The 17,073-nt window shown below is 42.2% G+C and overlaps 2 protein-coding genes across 4 annotated transcripts in view; one reads left to right on the top strand and one right to left on the bottom strand.

Moving 5' to 3' along the window:
* LOC137300653 (nucleus accumbens-associated protein 2-like) overlaps positions 1-17,073 on the top strand; it is a 96,036-nt gene that overhangs the window by 75,933 nt on the left and 3,030 nt on the right. For 2 of the 3 annotated variants that reach the window (XM_067969881.1, XM_067969879.1), the window contains exons 4-7: positions 7,269-7,374; positions 7,493-7,590; positions 11,845-12,558; positions 15,305-15,455. In XM_067969881.1, the coding sequence (XP_067825982.1) occupies positions 7,269-7,374; positions 7,493-7,590; positions 11,845-12,338 (698 nt within the window). In that variant the 3' untranslated portion in view covers positions 12,339-12,558; positions 15,305-15,455. The remainder of the gene's footprint in view (positions 1-7,268; positions 7,375-7,492; positions 7,591-11,844; positions 12,559-15,304; positions 15,456-17,073) is intronic. The other variant, XM_067969880.1, reaches the window with a different exon arrangement.
* LOC137300351 (xenotropic and polytropic retrovirus receptor 1 homolog) overlaps positions 14,273-17,073 on the bottom strand; it is an 89,035-nt gene continuing 86,234 nt past the window's right edge. Inside the window, exon 15 of the mRNA XM_067969435.1 lies at positions 14,273-14,543. Coding sequence (XP_067825536.1) covers positions 14,273-14,543 — 271 coding nt within the window. The remainder of the gene's footprint in view (positions 14,544-17,073) is intronic.

Below are 17,073 nucleotides of genomic sequence, written 5' to 3'. Positions count from 1 at the left end.
GCCCCCAAACAGTCGGGGAGATAGAGGAACAGATATGTAGGCAAATCTCAGAAAATTGTGCAAATAATAGGGTAATAATAGTGGGGGATTTCAACTTCCCCAATATTAACTGGGATACTCAGAGTGTAAAAGGCTTAGAGGGTACAAAATTCTTAACGTGCATCCAGGAGAGCTTTTTGAGCCAGCATGTAGAAAGTCCTACAAGAGAGGGGGCGGTACTGGACCTAATTCTAGGGAATGTGGCCGGCCAAGTGGAAGAAGTGCTAGTAGGTGAGCACTTTGGTGACAGTGACCATAATTCGGTGAGATTTAAGGTGGTCATGGAAAAGGACAGGGAGGGGCCGGAAATTAAGGTTCTAGATTGGGGGAAGGCCGATTTTAATAGGATAAGGCAGGATCTGGCCAAAATGGACTGGGATCAGCTGCTTGTAGGAAAATCCGCATCGGAGCAATGGGAGTCTTTCAGAAGGGAGATTGAGACCATACAATGGCAACATGTTTCCGTAAAGGTCAAGGGTGGTTCCAAGAACTCCAGGGAACCTTGGATGTCAGGGGATATACGAGAATGGATTAGGAAAAAAAGGAGGGCTTTTGGCAGATACAAAAGGCTAAAGACGGAGGAAGCCCCAGAGGAGTACAAAAAGTGCAGGGAGATACTTAAAAAAGAAATTAGGAGATCAAGGAGGGGCCATGAAATAACACTGGCGAGCAAAATAAAGGAAAATCCTAAGATGTTTTATAAGTATATTAAGGGTAAGAGGATGACTAGGGAAAAAATAGGGCCCATTAGGGACAAAAATGGCAATCTGTGTGTGGAGCCGGCAGATGTAGGAGGGGTTCTAAATGAATTTTTTGCATCTGTTTTCACTATGGAGAAGGACGATGTAGACATAGAAATACGGCAGGGGGACTGTGATATACTCAAACATATTAACATCGAGCGGGAGGAGGTATTGGCGGTTTTAGCAGGCCTAAAAATGGATAAATCCCCAGGCCCGGACGAAATGTATCCCAGGCTACTGTGTGAGGCAAAGGAGGAGATTGCGGGGGCTCTGACACATATATTCAGAACCTCTCTGGCCACAGGGGATGTGCCAGAGGACTGGAGAACCGCTAATGTAATACCATTATTCAAGAAGGGGAGTAGGGAAAAACCGGGGAACTACAGGCCAGTGAGCCTGACATCAGTGGTAGGAAAATTATTGGAAAAAATTCTGAAGGACAAAATTAGTCTCCACTTGGAGAAGCAAGGATTAATCAGGGATAGTCAACATGGCTTTGTCAAGGGAAGATCATGTCTGACTAATTTGATTGAATTTTTTGAGGGGGTGACTAGGCGTGTGGATGAGGGTAACGCAGTGGATGTGGTATACATGGATTTCAGTAAGGCCTTCGATAAAGTCCCGCACAGGAGACTGGTCAAGAAGGTACGAGCCCATGGAATCCAGGGTGCCTTGGCACTTTGGATACAAAACTGGCTTAGTGGCAGAAGGCAGAGGGTGATGGTCGAAGGTTGTTTTTGTGACTGGAAGCCTGTAGCCAGTGGGGTACCACAGGGATCGGTGCTGGGTCCCTTGCTGTTTGTGGTCTACATTAATGACTTGGATATGAATGTAAAAGGTATGATCAGTAAGTTCGCTGATGATACAAAGATTGGTAGGGTGGTAAATAGCGAGGAGGATAGCCTCAGTCTGCAGGACGATATAGATGGGTTGGTCAGATGGGCGGAACAGTGGCAAATGGAATTTAACCCGGAAAAGTGCGAGGTGATGCACTTTGGAGGGACTAACAAGGCAAGGGAATACACAATGAATGGGAGGACCCTAGGCAAGACAGAGGGTCAGAGGGATCTTGGTGTGCAAGTTCACAGATCCCTGAAGGCGGCGGAACAGGTAGATAAGGTGGTAAAGAAGGCATATGGGATACTTGCCTTTATTAGCCGAGGCATAGAATATAAGAGCAAGGAGGTTATGATGGAGCTGTATAAAACACTGGTTCGGCCACAGCTGGAGTACTGTGTGCAGTTCTGGTCGCCACACTACAGGAAGGATGTGATCGCTTTGGAGAGGGTGCAGAGGAGATTCACCAGGATGTTACCAGGGCTGGAGCGCTTCAGCTATGAAGAGAGACTGGGAAGATTGGGTTTGTTTTCCTTGGAGCAGAGGAGGCTGAGGGGGGACATGATTGAGGTGTACAAAATTATGAGGGGCACAGATAGGATGGATACTAAGGAGCTTTTTCCCTTCGTTGAGGGTTCTATAACAAGGGGACATAGATTCAAGGTAAAAGGCGGGAGGTTTAGAGGGGATTTGAGAAAGAACTTTTTCACCCAGAGGGTGGTTGGAGTCTGGAACTCACTGCCTGAAAGGGTTGTGGAGGCAGGAACCCTCACAACATTCAAGAAGCATTTGGATGAGCACTTGAAATGCCATAGCATACAAGGCTACGGACCAAATGCTGGAATATGGGATTAGAGTAGACAGGTCTGATGGCCGGCGCATACACGATGGGCCGAAAGGCCTCTATCCGTGCTGTATAACTCTGACTCTATTCCCCCCTCCCTCTCCCTGCCTTAATTGGCCTAGGGTTTTTTGTCTTTTTTCCTTCTCCCAGGAGATGACACGACTAAGAGTGGGAGAATTCACCTGGAGTCGTGATGCTCAGTTGTGTCACAACTGTTCAGGACAGGCTTGATGGACCAGCCGGTCTTTTACTGTCAGTCTTTTCTGTATGTTCGTATGCATGTCATATCGAGGGTGCGTTTTGATTGTAGACAGAATATTTGCTCCCAGGCTGCCTTTAGCTCGTAGCTTTTAATCAGCCAGTCAATACCTTTTGATGATGGGGAAGAGCAGTAGCCTGAGAAACACCAGTAATTTTAGATATTGGGCACTTCATTAGGATGTCTTTTCACTTGATAAAGTTTTGGTGTGATCATTATGCTGCATGCATCTGCTGTGTATGCTCTGCCAGTGGAGGTGATGCAGCTCGAAAAATAAACACGCCAAGCCAGCATCCATTAGAGTAGTTTTATCTGGAGCCAAGGGTGACCGGTCTTTCAGGTAACAGTTTTATTAAGTAATTAGACTTCTGGCATTTTTGTGCCCAGCTGGCTAAAATTGACTATCAAACAGTTGGTTGATTGAAGCTGTAACTTCCTGGGCCTCCTCTGTACATGTCATAATCCTGCAATGTTGACCTCTGCGTTCCTTGCCCAGCTGCTCTACATCATTACATGCCAACTTACCCATGCAGAATCTTTACTTTGTTTCTGTGTCTAAGTAGAAAAACCTTCTCAGCAGTAGTCTGGAAACGTCTTGATTTTAAAATTCTCTTTCTCTTGTTCAAATCCCTCCACGGCCTCGCCCCTCCCTATCTCTGTAACCTCCTCCAGCCCTACAACCCTCCGAGATCTCTGCCCTCCTCCAATTCTGGCCTCTTAGCGCAGCCCTGATTTTAATTGCTGTATTGTTGGTGGCTGTGCCTTCAGCTGCCTAGGCCCTAAAGCTCTGGAATACCCTCCCTAAACCCTTCTGCCTCTCTACCCTTCTCTGCTTCTTCAAGGCACTCCTTAAAACCTACCTCTTTGACCAAGCTTTTGGTCACCTGTTCTAATGTATCTTTGTGGCTCGATGCCAAATTTTGTCTGATAATTGCTCCTGTGAAGCGCCGATGGACATTTTACTATGTTAAAGGCGCTATATAAATGCAAGTTGTTATTTCAAACCTCTTTCCAGACGCTTGGCTTTTTCTAAAATATCTGCAATGTGCATTGAACACAGCGTCCATCTTAACAAATCCAGTCACCTTAGTTTCAGCATAAGGGTCCTGCAACAAAGTGAACAACTGATGGTGTCTGAATACAAAGATTGCAAAGTATAAATAATCCTTGAAAACTGTTTAACTTTAATTGTCCAACTTTTTTAGTTTTGTGTTCTTAACTCTTTTTGGCCAGCGAATGGCTCAAGAGCCTTGACTTTCCTCCCAGTGGGAAGCGTATATATCCTCCAGTCAATGCTTCTCCCCAGCGTCTGGCTCAGCTGAGTTAGAGGCTTGTGTAGTACGTACACCAATGCTGCATCTCTAGGTTGTCAGTTGCAAATGCTTATTCCTTTTGATTTGTTCCTGGACTCTCAAGTGGTGTTCAAAAAGCATGTGAAAATGTTTTAGTTAGAAATTGTTTTGAGTTCAGTCTAAAACTTTTGACTAGAACCAAAAAGGCTTTTTTAAAATTAATTTAAAAAGAAAAGTTACCTCCAACGAATTGAACTTTGGAAGGATACGCAGTCATTTAGACTTCACTGCTCTTGTCTTTTCATAGTAGTCAGTATTCATCTAGTACAGCTTAATGGAACTGCCAAAATGTACATCGAGGCCAGGGATATCTCAATCTCTTGTGCCTCCTTCATTCTGCAGTGCTGCTTGATAGTGTTGCTTCCATTATAGATTTGGTTTAGTACATCTAACTAGATGAGTCTGGAGGTTATTGCACAAAATAGAGTTTAATAATGCGATACATTTCAAATTTATGCTGTAGCATGCGATATTGTATTCAAGATTTTGACATTAAAGTGACAGCTAGATACCAGGGAACATTTTACAGCACCCAGCTGTCACTTTGGGATCAATATCTTGAGCATAACAAGCTTTAGATCTCAATGTATTTTGTAAATTTAGGAGTATAGTAGTCTAAAGTTTATTATAGTGAAAATTGGGTAACGTTTAGCAACAGCTAGATCTGTACAAGGCCCTTTCAGGTGGTCTTGTAATTTATTTGATCAAACATTTGATTTGGTATCCTTCCATTTTGTTTCTCTTTGAAGGAATTCAGTGGCAAGAACTCAACCAAACAGAATAACGTCTAGCGGCACCATAAACTTAGCTGCCCAGCGGCATTTTGCAATTTGTTTTCGGAAGGGGGAGGGAGGGTTGGCAAATTCTGTCATTCTGGGATTTGATGCATGCTGGAGTGACATGCATTTATTGAGGTTTGGTGTTTACTCTGCAGTTTTCAGCCTTGTCTGAACCAAGAGTTGTCTGACTCAATTGCAGCATGGGCATGAATGCTCAACGCCAACATTTTTTTATTTTTTAAAAGGGCCTGACATTTCAGCAATGATTTTTTTTGGCTCTCTAACACCAATAAGTAATGAGAGATTTGTGACCTGTTAGTTATTGAGAATGTGTTAGGCACACCAATGGTTACATAAAGGGAAATGCACCAGTGACTCCCTGCAAAGCCACAAAAATCAATGAGGAAAAACTTGTGCTTATTTTTAAGACCTAAAGAGGTCTTTGAGAAGTTTAGGAAAAAAATATTTTGTTGCATTACGAATAGACTTTGAAAAGTTCCTAACAGGTAGTAGATTATTACTTAAAAATTGTAAGCCTAGAAGTTGCTCTGTGTGACATTACCTTGTCCACTATTTTAAAGCAAGTGTTACAGGTTAACACCTCAACATAATGGACCAAGTCATACCAATACATTTAACATCCATGCACACATGTCATGTACATTAACTCATGGCTCACCACCTGGCTCCCCAAAATCTCTCCAACACCTAAGGCACAAGTTTGGAGTGTGATGGAATATTCTGCACTTGCCTGTATGGGTGCAGCTACAACAATACTTAAGAAGCATGACACCATCCAGGACAAAGCAGTCTGCTTGATCAGCCCATCCACCACCTTAAACATCCACTCCTTCCACCACTGGCGAACCGTGGCTGCAGCACTGCAGTAAGTCGCCAAGGCTTCTTCGATAGAATCTCCCAAACCAGGTGCATGGTAACACCATCCACTCCACGTCTCACACCATCCCGACTTGGACATATATCACTGTTCATTCACTGTCGCTGGGTCAAAATCCTGGAACTCCCTCCCTAACACCACTGTGGGAGTACCTTCACCACATGGACTGGAGCGGTTTGAGACGAAGCCTCACCACCACCTTCTCCAGGGTAGCTAGGATGGGCGACGCTCACATCCCAAGTATGAATTTTTCAAAATGGGCTGTTCTGTTAAAATATTGAACAATTCTGAATGTGTAATATTGAGAGTATGTTGACCCTCAACCCTCCCACAGAAAAAATGGATTCTTATTGGTTGAATTTTAGGTACCCTTCTTGCACCTAAACTTCTAGCTCTGAGTGGCTCAATTCATACAAAATAAAGAGACATGGGATCATTATGATGCTGGCAATAAAAAAAAAATAAGCATCAGTATTTTGAATATTTTAGTACCAGATTTTTTAATAAGAAACCTGTGCTGTATCACAAATTTTCTAAGTATGTTGTTAGCTGATGGATCTACTTAAATATGTATGAACTCTGGACATGAACATCGACATCAATTACTATTGAATAATCTTTTTCATTACAAAAGATTTTGCATCAATGTACAAAGTTGAAAATATGCAGCATTCTTGCAGCGTGTCCTTTCTGTGCAAACCTTGCATAACTATTGTTGATATAAAGCTCTTGAATGGAACAAATGAAAGGGTTTCTAATGAATAAAACATTGTATGTATGTAAATTAAATTTATTCATAGCTGGTTGTATGCTCTAATTATTCAAACCTTTAAGGGTTTCAGTGCCCAACTAATCCCTTCAGCGATCGTGATAGATTGATGGATTCTGTGTCAAGCAAGAGATTAGACAGTGTAAAGTACGTTTGCTGAAAACAGAGAAGTACTGAGGTTCATTTTTTTTTAAATCAGTGAGAGTTTGGGTACTTCTATAGACATGATACTTCAAATGAAGTTAGGAATTTGAGTCTGGATGGATGGAGAGGTGGCAATCAAATTATACAACTGAGCATTTGAATAAATATCGCATGCACACACATGCAGTGCACACGATTAACAAATGTTAGAGGGTTTTCTGGGCAGCAGTTAAAAATGGAAAATCTGCAGTTCTACTAATATATAATTGTTTGAATTGTAATTTAAAAATGAACACAATTTCCACTAGCTCCTGCACCCCCTGACCTGATGGCTACCTCATGTCTAGCAATACCCAAGTTTGATGTGTCATCTGGCCCTGGCAGGAATTAGAGGGTATTCCATCATGCATGTTTTCCAGCTATTAAAATGTACATCAGCTCCTCATTGTTTAATGAAGGAGATAGCAATTATTTCCCCCTCGAAGCCATATGAAGCACACAAAAATAGATTGTGGAGTATTATTTTTACTCTCCATTTCTGAAACCAATATAGCACAAGTACAGCTGCAGAGCACAGACATTTAATGCATTTGTCCTTTTGCAGGCTCAGGAGTTTACATCACACGAGGTCAGCTGATGAACTGTCACCTCTGTGCAGGGGTTAAACACAAGGTCCTTCTCCGGCGCCTGCTTGCCTCGTTCTTTGACCGGTGAGTGGCAAAATGCTTGACCATGCAGTATGCTAGTTGGGTTTAAATAGCCTCCTTTGCTCTGCTAATGTACTCTGGGTCCACCAGGAATGATGATGCTTTTTCATTATCTTTTCAGCAACACTTTGGCAAATAGCTGCGGAACTGGGATTCGTTCCTCCACTAGCGACCCCAGTAGAAAGCCTCTGGATAGCCGGGTCTTGAATGCAGTAAAATGTGAGTTGTAAATGATTCATTCTTGCAGTAGATGGAAGAGTGAAAATGTTTGAAGTTGTCGGATAACCAGTGAGAATGTATGTGCCATTTACATTAGGACCTTAGAGAAAAATTGAGTAGTGGGAAGATTTTCTTTGGTTATATAATATTTGGAGTATTGTGGTTCCCCTCTTCTCTCCTCTCTCCCCTCCCCCCCCCCCCCCCCAACCCCGGCATTGTTGCCAATTAACCCTCTGTTTAATACCTTGTCCAAGAGACATCAAAATGACAACACAGCGGAACCTAGCAATCTTACCACCCCCAAATTGATGCCAATAACTTTATCCATGGGCAGGAGTACTATTGGCTGCGGTTATTTAATGTGGCAATACATCTTTTGTTTTTTTCCCCTTCAAGCGTGCTAGACCTGGCTGCAGTACAACTAAATGATCTTCGGCATTATGAACATGAAAACATACAACACAATAACTTGCATTTATATAATGCCTTTTAATGTAGAAAACCACCCCAAGGCATTTCAGAGATGTAAGCAAAACTGACACCAAGACAAAGAAAGAGAGATTAGGTGGGTTGACCAAAAGCTTGACTAAAGTGATGGGCTTTAAGGAGGGATTTGAAGGAGGAGGACATGATGAGGAGGCAAAGGAGTTTAGAGAGGGAATTCCAGAAAGTGGGATTTGGGTTGCTGAAGGCATGGTTGCGACTGATGAGGCAAAGGGAGGGAGGTGCACAAGAGGCCAGAGTCAGGGGAATGGAGAGTTTGGGGAAGGGGTTGTAGGTCTGAAGAAGGTTGCAGAGGTGGGGAGGGGTGAAGCCTGGGAGGAATTTCAATACGAGGATAAACAAATTCTAAATTTGAAGTGTTTGGGGACCAGGAACCAATGTCGGTCAGTGAGGGGGGGGGGGGGGCGGGGTGGGGTGGGGAATGATTGTCAAGTGGGACTTGGTGCTGGATAGGATGTGAGCAGTAGAACTGAGTTTATGGCACGTGAGGAACGGGAAGATTGCTAGGAGAGTAATTGAGTAATCCAGTCTGGAGGTGACTAAAACGTGTATGAGGGTCATGTATGCTTATCCATTGTGGTTTTCAACAACAAAAACCAAAATGATTGTTAATGGAAAAACAAATAATTTTTGTTCTCAAACTTTAAATTGATTTCATAACTAAAACCAAAAAACTAATAACTAAAACTGCTTTGAACTTGCATCCCTGCTGGTTTGTACAGTTCCAGGCCAGTTTAAATTGAAGGCAAAAAATTAGAAGTGATTGGAAAGTGACCAAGAGACTTATTGAACCATAATTTGCTGCGGCTGGGCATCTAATGGAGACAGCCGTTGGCTACACTTGCCCTTGCACGTTTAGGTTTTTTAATTTTTTGCATGGCAATTTACATAGTGTGAAGTGATAACATCACAGCGAAGGAAACAGAGCATCTGGGACCTGAGTGAACAGGACAAGCAACTGGGTATCTCCTTAACCAATCAATATCACAATCCTTCAATCTAACAGTCGAAGGACTGAGAAGGAAGTGTAAATTAGAGTGGGTGAATGCAATGTAAAATCAGGTACAAAGAGAGAAATAGAGCTTTAAAAAAAATTGGATTGAGAGAGAGAAAAAGGGATGGAAAGGAAGTGTTTTTAAAAAAAAATGTAAAAATTTACATTTTTTAAATCTTCAATTAAAACCTGAAGGAATGAGACTCCACTCTTGTAATAGTTAATTTTCAGTGCCAGAAAGGTTGATGGGCAGTAATTAACATTTATTACATCGTTAAAAGAATCTCTGACAGCTAAAAAGTCTGAATCCAGGCTTAAGTAAGGTTGGTGAGCTGCAAGCCTAAATCGCCAAATGGGACTATGGTATAGTGGCAATAACGGAGACCTGTCTCAAAGAAGGAGAGGATTGGGTACTTAATATTCCTGGCTACAAGGTATTCCGGAAAGATAGGGAAGGAAAAAAAGGAGGTGGGATGGCAGGATTGATCAAATAAACTATTATAGCACTGGAAAGGGTTGATGTAGTTGAGGGGTCAAAGACAGAATCTATTTGGTTAGAATTAAGGAGCTATTACACAGCTGGGTGTATACTATAGGCCACCAAATAGTGGGAAGGAGATGGAGGAGCAAATTTGCAGGCAGAAAGATGCAAGAACTATAGCGTAGTGATAATGGGGGACTTCAGTTATCCCAATGTAGACTGGGCAGTAACAATGTAAAGGGCAAAGAACGGGAGGAATTCTTGAAATGTGTACGAGAGCTTTCTGGAAAAGTGTGTTTCCAGCCCAACCAGGAAGGAAACAGTGCTGGATCTAGTTCTGAGGAATGAAGGGGGGGGGGGCAGGTAGAGCATGTTTCAGTGAGGGAGCATTTGGGGAACAGTGATCATAATATCATTAGGCTCAGAATCATTATGGAAAAGGGCAAGGGACAATCAAATATGAAAATACTAAACAGGAGGAGGGCTAATTTCAGTGAGTTAAAAAGGGATCTTACCCAGGTGGATTGGAATTAAAAATTGGCAGGCAAAATAGTAATTGAACAACGGGAGGCCTTCAAGTGGGGGTTGGTTCGGTTATAGAGTAGACACATTCCTACGAGGGGAGGAAAGGAAGGGCATCCAAAGATAGAACTCACTGGATCTCAAGATATAGAGATTAAAATGAAACACAAAAAGGAAGCTTATAATGAACGTAAGGTTCATAATACAGTCGAGAACCAGGCTGAATACAGAAAGTACAGAGGAGATCTGAAAAAGGGAATAAGAGGGGAGAATAGAGTAATGGCTAACATAAAAGGGAATCCAAAAGTCTTTTATAAATATATAAATAGTAAAAGGGTGGTCAAGGGAAGGGTTGGAGCGATTAGGGACAAAAACGGAGATCTTGTGGAGGCAGAGGGCATGGTTGAGCCACTAAATGAATACTTCACATCTGTCTTCACTAGAGAAGAGGATGCTGGCAATGTAGCAGTAAAGGAGGAGGTAGTAGGGACATTGGATAGGATAAAAACAGATAAAGAGGAGGTACATAAAAGATTGGCAGTACTCAAAGTAGAACAGTCACCTGGCGCAGATGGGATGCATCCTAGGTTATTGAGAAAGTAAGGGTGGAAATTGCGGAGGCTCTGACCACAATCTTCCAATCCTCCTTTGATATGGGGATGGTGCTGGATGACTGGAGGATTGCAAATGTCACACCCCTGCTCAAAGAGGAGAGAGATAAACCGAGCAATTACAGACCAGTCAGCCTAACGTTGCTGGTGGGGAAACTTTGAGACAATAATCCGGGACAGAAGTTTTGTCTTTCCCATCTGCCTGCCAATCCCATTGCTGCAACGGGATCAGAATGCTCAGAGCTGGCAAACACTAAGCATTGCAATGCAGTTGGAGTAGCTGGATTGGAATATAGTATGAGGAAATTTACGGATCTAATCTCAACGTAATGAGGGTTTCTTGCCAACTTAATGGGTTGTGTACACCAGGATGGTGGTGGTTTTGCATCAGGGCGCCTTGTGCCTGTTCAAAGCTGCAAAGATCTTTCATTTATTTCTTCAAATTCTTCAGTTTCTGGTCTTTATAGAGAAATACTTGAGACTGGAAATGCTTTACCCGCCCAGCACATTGGCTTAGTTGGTAGCACTCTCGCCTCTGAGTCAGAAGGGTGTGGATTCAAGTCCCTCTCTACAGACTTGAGAACATAATCTCAGCTGGCACTTTAGTGCCGTACTGAGGGAGTGCTGCACTGTCTGAGGTGCCGTCTTTTGTATGATACGTTAAACCGAGGCCCCGTCTCCCTTGGGTTGATGTAAAAGATCCCATGGCACTATTTCGAAGAAGAGCAGTGGATTTCTTTCTGGTGTCTTGGCCAATTTTAACCCTCAACCAACATCACTAAAACAGATTACCTGGTCGTTATCATGTTGCTGTTTGTGGGACCTTGCTGTGTGTAAATTGGCTGCTGCTTTTCCTACAGTGACTACACTTCAAAAATACATTGGTTGTGAAGTGCTTTCTGGTGTCCTGGGGCGCTATATAAATGCAAGTTCTTTTTTCTTTCACAAGAATTGAAGCAATTTTCACCTTTCCAACAGTGAATCCTATCCGCTTATTAAATTGGTTACTTAATGATAACCTTTGGTCCCTGTAAGCTTCAGTACTTAACATTGTATTAAATGCTACTGATGGTCTTTGTCGGTGAAATTCTTCAATAGTTGGCAATATTTTGCTTAATTTTCGCTTTAATCTGTTTTTACAGTATATTGTCAGAATTTTGCTCCCAACTTCAAAGAAAGTGAGATGAATGTGATCGCTGCCGACATGTGCACTAACGCTCGACGGGTTCGCAAGCGCTGGCTTCCCAAGATCAAATCGATGCTGCCCGACGGGATGGAAGTGTACCGCACCGTTATTGGAGACGCGGGCGGCGGAGGCGGCTTGGACCCGGAGCTGTACGGAACTGGGCCGGCATTTGAGCAAAGTAGTCAAGCTGAGAAGAGAAGCGACCCTGGGACGGTGCTCGGAGAAAGAACAAACCCTGTAAGCATAGACGTGGAGTCTCCCAACTCCAACCAGTCGTGTGAACAGAACGAAACGGTGGAGTCGGTAATAAGAGAAGCTGCTGGCACTAATACTTTGGCCCCTGATGCACCCAACACGGGCCACACTTTTGATCAAGAGGAAGCTTCCTCTAACAATAGATCTGACACACCCATGCGAAAACTGGATGGAACATATGCAGGGACCTTGTGAAGATTTTCCGCTAGGGTCAGAAGGAAGCGCATCATGTTAATTGAAATGGCTTGCATGCATACTAACCCTCAACATTTGGCAGTGTTATTTAAGCCACTGACCTGTACCCGTTGCCTGAAGATGTGACTTTTATCCCACATGTATAGAGTATGCCATGAAGGAACGAAGACGCCTTGATAACACTGAAACAGATCTTTCCAGTTCAACTCGTCTTGCCGAGGTGACAACAGAATTTGCAGTCTCTCCCCATCGAAAGTCCCAAATAAGGAACGACTGGGGTGATTTGAAAGTTACCTTTCATGTTGGTATATAGTGTCCAGATCATTTTAGCACTGTTGGTCCATTAACAAACTCTTAAAATGGAACTGACCTGCACGTAAAAACACACTAACTGTGATGGAAAATGGGATCGTAAAGTATTTTTTTAAAATGTTCTCATCCTTGTATTAATCTGGACATCATCTTCCCCTTCCTCCCCTAACCCCCAATGGCCAAGTTCACTACTACAGCGTGTGCTAGCTTATCTAGCTGGAGTTTAATATACATATATATTAATGTCATAAGAAGAGTGACTATGACGCTTTTCAGCCGGTGAGGTGTCTTGAAAGTATTCCGCTGATGTTTGGTAGTGTTTTGGGCATTTTATGGGTCGGAGGGCAGCAGTTTCAGGAATGCAGGTTGGGCTTTAATCCTTCACTCGTTCCTTAAGGTAAGGAAGTACTTACTGTGGGGAGAAAAGTCCAAACGAAATCTTAAAATCGGCATAAGACTCGAGTGACCGAGGGTGTTTGCATGCTGTGACTAGACTGAGCATTGTGTTGATCATGCTTAAGATGTAGATTATCATAAAATGTTCCATAGATTGTAAACACGCAGAACCATGTGCCTTAGATATTTGATTTATTCCCTCCTCCCTGGAAAAAAAAATCCCATCCTATTTGAGCTGATAATTTTGTGAATGTGTGAAAGAACACCCATAGTATTTAAGTGACTTAACAGTATTTATGTATAATACAGATTTGTTCACCAGTATGTGAATTTTCCAAATAGTTCTTCACTTTTTTTAAGCAGCGCTGGTACAAACAGTGCTCTTAATAAGACTGTTAGCTAAATGCACTTCGCGGGAAATGTTTTTTGTTTTTCTTCTGACCAAACTGATCATTCCCTTAACAGAAGATTAAGTCATTTTTAACTAGAAGTCGAAAGTGCCATTCGAAAGCTTGGCCATATAACCCTTACAACTTGAACATTTTGAGATACACTGTACCGATGCACTTTATCGTACATGCTAGAAGGTTATCAAAAATCCTTGTAAATCATGCGTCCTCTAATATAGTTAATATTTTCCTAGCCTTGCCTACTTTTGTTTTTGAAGAGGAATTGCCAAGTTGATTAAGCAGTAACTAGACTTCTATCTGCAGTAACTAGACTTCGATTTGCATTACTAAAACAGGAAAATGTGTAACCATTTCCCATAAGGGTGAGTAACAGTGATGTCATTGCCTGAACTGCGCCTTTAGAATGCTGACTCTCCTGCCGTTGGTCGACTAACACATGATTAACATCCTTTCTTCCTCCTCCAAAATCATGTGATTTAGTTACTGAGTAAAATCATGGAGCAGGTCTAGTGTACAATTCTTTTATTCCCCTCTCCCTTCCCTGATAAAGGTCCATTAGCTGTTTCCTGCATATAATCAAGGCTTGTTTTTTTTTCTTACAAACTACACTTTGCTGTGAGGCAACCTATCCCTGTTGTTCAATGTACCTTAACTTGCACTTCTGTTGAGAGGATAGATGGTCAGCTACTGACCCTTCACTGCTCCCAATTTGATGGCCCCATTTAGGAGGCAGGAGCTGTCTTCCAGAATTAGATGGGTTTTATTTTTTTTTTAATCCTCCCTTTCATCCTGTCAGAAGATGCTGCAGCCTCCACTTCATGCCTCTGCCTTGGCGTACCCAGACTGGGAACTGAGAAGACTGGGGAATGAACCTGCGCCCTCACACCCTGTTGCAATTGTCGCTGATGCTCCAATCCTCAGGGCGACTGTGCTGCCCAGTGCTTTGGTTCCATTTATTTTTAAAACCAAAATATTGTTCATCTTTTCAATCTCTGCAGCACCATTTCGTCTGGGCACTAGGGACACTTCTGAAATGTCCGTTTGGTGATAGTGAAGTGGATCTGTTCTAAACCCACTGTTTGGAAGCCTAAAAGAGGAAAATCAGTGGATAAATACAGATGTCTACTTTCATTATTCTTTGCTCTGCTTCCATGCATCCATTTTATTTGGAGAGGATGAGCCAGACGCAACTGTGGGGAAGTGCTACCCTATGTAGCTGAACACCCTCTTCCCAGGGATTAAGACCGGTGCAGTTTTTGCCAGACTGAATTTATCTACTGGCTGGCATGTTTTATCTTGAACAAAACCCATTGTGTAATTTGTTTCTTTTAATTTACCATTACCTTTTGGCTAAAGCCCTAAGCAAAGCTGCATATGTGTATTCTACATATATTTAGAGAATTATAAAAGCTTGACTTGTATTCCAATTTTTACTGTAACTCCAAGGATCGCTGGAACTATATACTGGGTCGTACTGCATTCTGCAGCACAGTGTAGTCCCAGTGTTATGAATTGATGGTAGGGAAGGGAAGAGCTTCCTCAGCACTCCCTATAAGGTTTCTATCAGATAGGCTACAGTGGCACAGTATGGAGCTGTCAGCCATTAGAACACTAACTACTCTCAAAAGTGAGATCACTCTCTAATCTACATGGTAGAACTTTTCCTGTCTGTTTTTCTTAACTTTTTTTTCCCTACTGTACTTGTTACACCTGATTTAAGTAATGGAATGGCTGCATGTTCCTTTTTGTTATGTACTGACACTTATTACAGTCCTAGTTTTGTTAAATGTTGCAGTAACTCTGTTCCTTTTGAGTTCATGCCTTTCTCTTGTACGTTCTCCTTGCAAGCACGCGCCATGATCCCAACATGACAAAGGCAGGTTTCAGACAGTGGAATCGCTGACCTAAAGGAAGCCTAATCCCTATGAAACCACCCAGCATATTGTCAGAAGCCGCAAATTATTGTCAAGAATAAATGTGAAACTTTAAAAAAATTTTGGTAAGAAATGGTTATATTTCCATCAAAGTTGCCACAAGTGTAGACACTGAAATTTTTTAAAAATTTAATGTAATACTTTAATGCTTAGAATGTGCAGTAATCCATAACATCCAGTTCAATGGTGAAGGAATAACTGTTTCAACTGGAGGAGCAAGTCATTTGCTTTGAAATGTTTCCAGTGCAAGATTCAGTAACTACAAATGAATCTGTTTGCAGTATGTGCTCCCTGGTTACCGTGGGAACCACGGGTCCGAGTGTAGCATCTTACCATAAGCACCACAACACTATAAACTTCCCAATGTGGTGTCCTTTGGAGCACTGTGAAATGCTTTTTGGTCCAGTCATTGGACCAACCGAGAATTTTTTTTAGGGCATAATTTGTAGAAATTGCTAATCAATTTTTTTTTTTTTGAAAGCTTTGGCTCAAAAAAAAGTGAAGATTTCCACTGTCCTGAAAAGCGCAGTGATAACAAAAGTATTAATCCCAATCAGGTGTAGTTCTGAAAAATACCTAAACTGTTGTAGAAGAGTTTGAAGAAGAAATTTGTGTTTTAGTCGGTAGTGGCTATCTTGATAGTGAGGCTGTTTTGGTCCCACAGTTGCTCCTTTAGGCTTAATAATCCCAGATGCAGCTGGAGAAACATTCAGAAGTTTTGAAGAAACTTTTTTTTTTGCTGAAGAGAATTGCTTTTTGTTTATGGACGAACTGATTTTAACTCCTTTCGGCCCCAGGCAAGAAGCCCTGCGTTATGTTGGGATGTGGGTAGATGGCCTGATCGAGGAGATGAAGTGGGGTGGGGGGGCGGGGGGGGGGGGGGGGTGGGTTTATGCCACCCATTGGTGTGCAGGCACTTCCCGTCTCCAGCCAACTCCCTGTGCCGGAAGCTTTGAAGTCAAATGGTGCTTTCCTGTGTTGGGCCTGAACGGGTGCAATCAATTGATCCATAAAACCATCAGTGCATTCTATCACTTTAAAATGTCAGAGCCAAGCCAGAATAAAAGTGGAACTTGACCAGCTTGAATTATGAACTGTGGTGTAGGACGGCAAAAGTTTATTGATAAATATTACAAAATACAATTTCTAGTTTTGAAATAGTCCTGGCTGTCGTGCTGGAATAGTTTTGTAAGAATATTAGCCTACGCATGAGCATTTCTCATAGCTGATTTATGGGAACAGTATAAATATACTGACTTTGAAAAGCAACCATTGAAAAGTAGTAGTTGCACCTCTAAATTTAGCATCCTTAATTTTTGACATGAGGGTTTTAAAAATCCTTGAATCCCTTAAACATTTTCAAAATACTCTCTCCAGTTAAGTGTAGGGCATCAGTGAAATTGCACTAGATAAAGAAATTACAGTAACCAGGAAGGAAAGTAAAGTGAGCAGCTTTAAAGTTTAAAGAAAATCCTTGCATGAACGGGAGGGAGCGGGAAAGAAACTGAAAGGGATAGCTTGGACAAGTCCTGTGGACTTTGCTGAAGGATAACAAGGAGTTGGTGAGTCTGGGGTGTGTTTATCACCTGAATTGTTAGTGCATTTCCAACAATACCACCACTAGACCATTGAAGATGCTCTCAAGATCTTATTGAGAGGTTCGCTGGTTTTAATATATAAAGG

The sequence above is a fragment of the Heptranchias perlo genome, chromosome 31 (assembly GCF_035084215.1).
Source record: "Heptranchias perlo isolate sHepPer1 chromosome 31, sHepPer1.hap1, whole genome shotgun sequence".
Classification (NCBI taxonomy): Eukaryota; Metazoa; Chordata; class Chondrichthyes; order Hexanchiformes; family Hexanchidae; genus Heptranchias; species Heptranchias perlo.
This window is presented reverse-complemented; position numbering and strand designations above follow the sequence as displayed.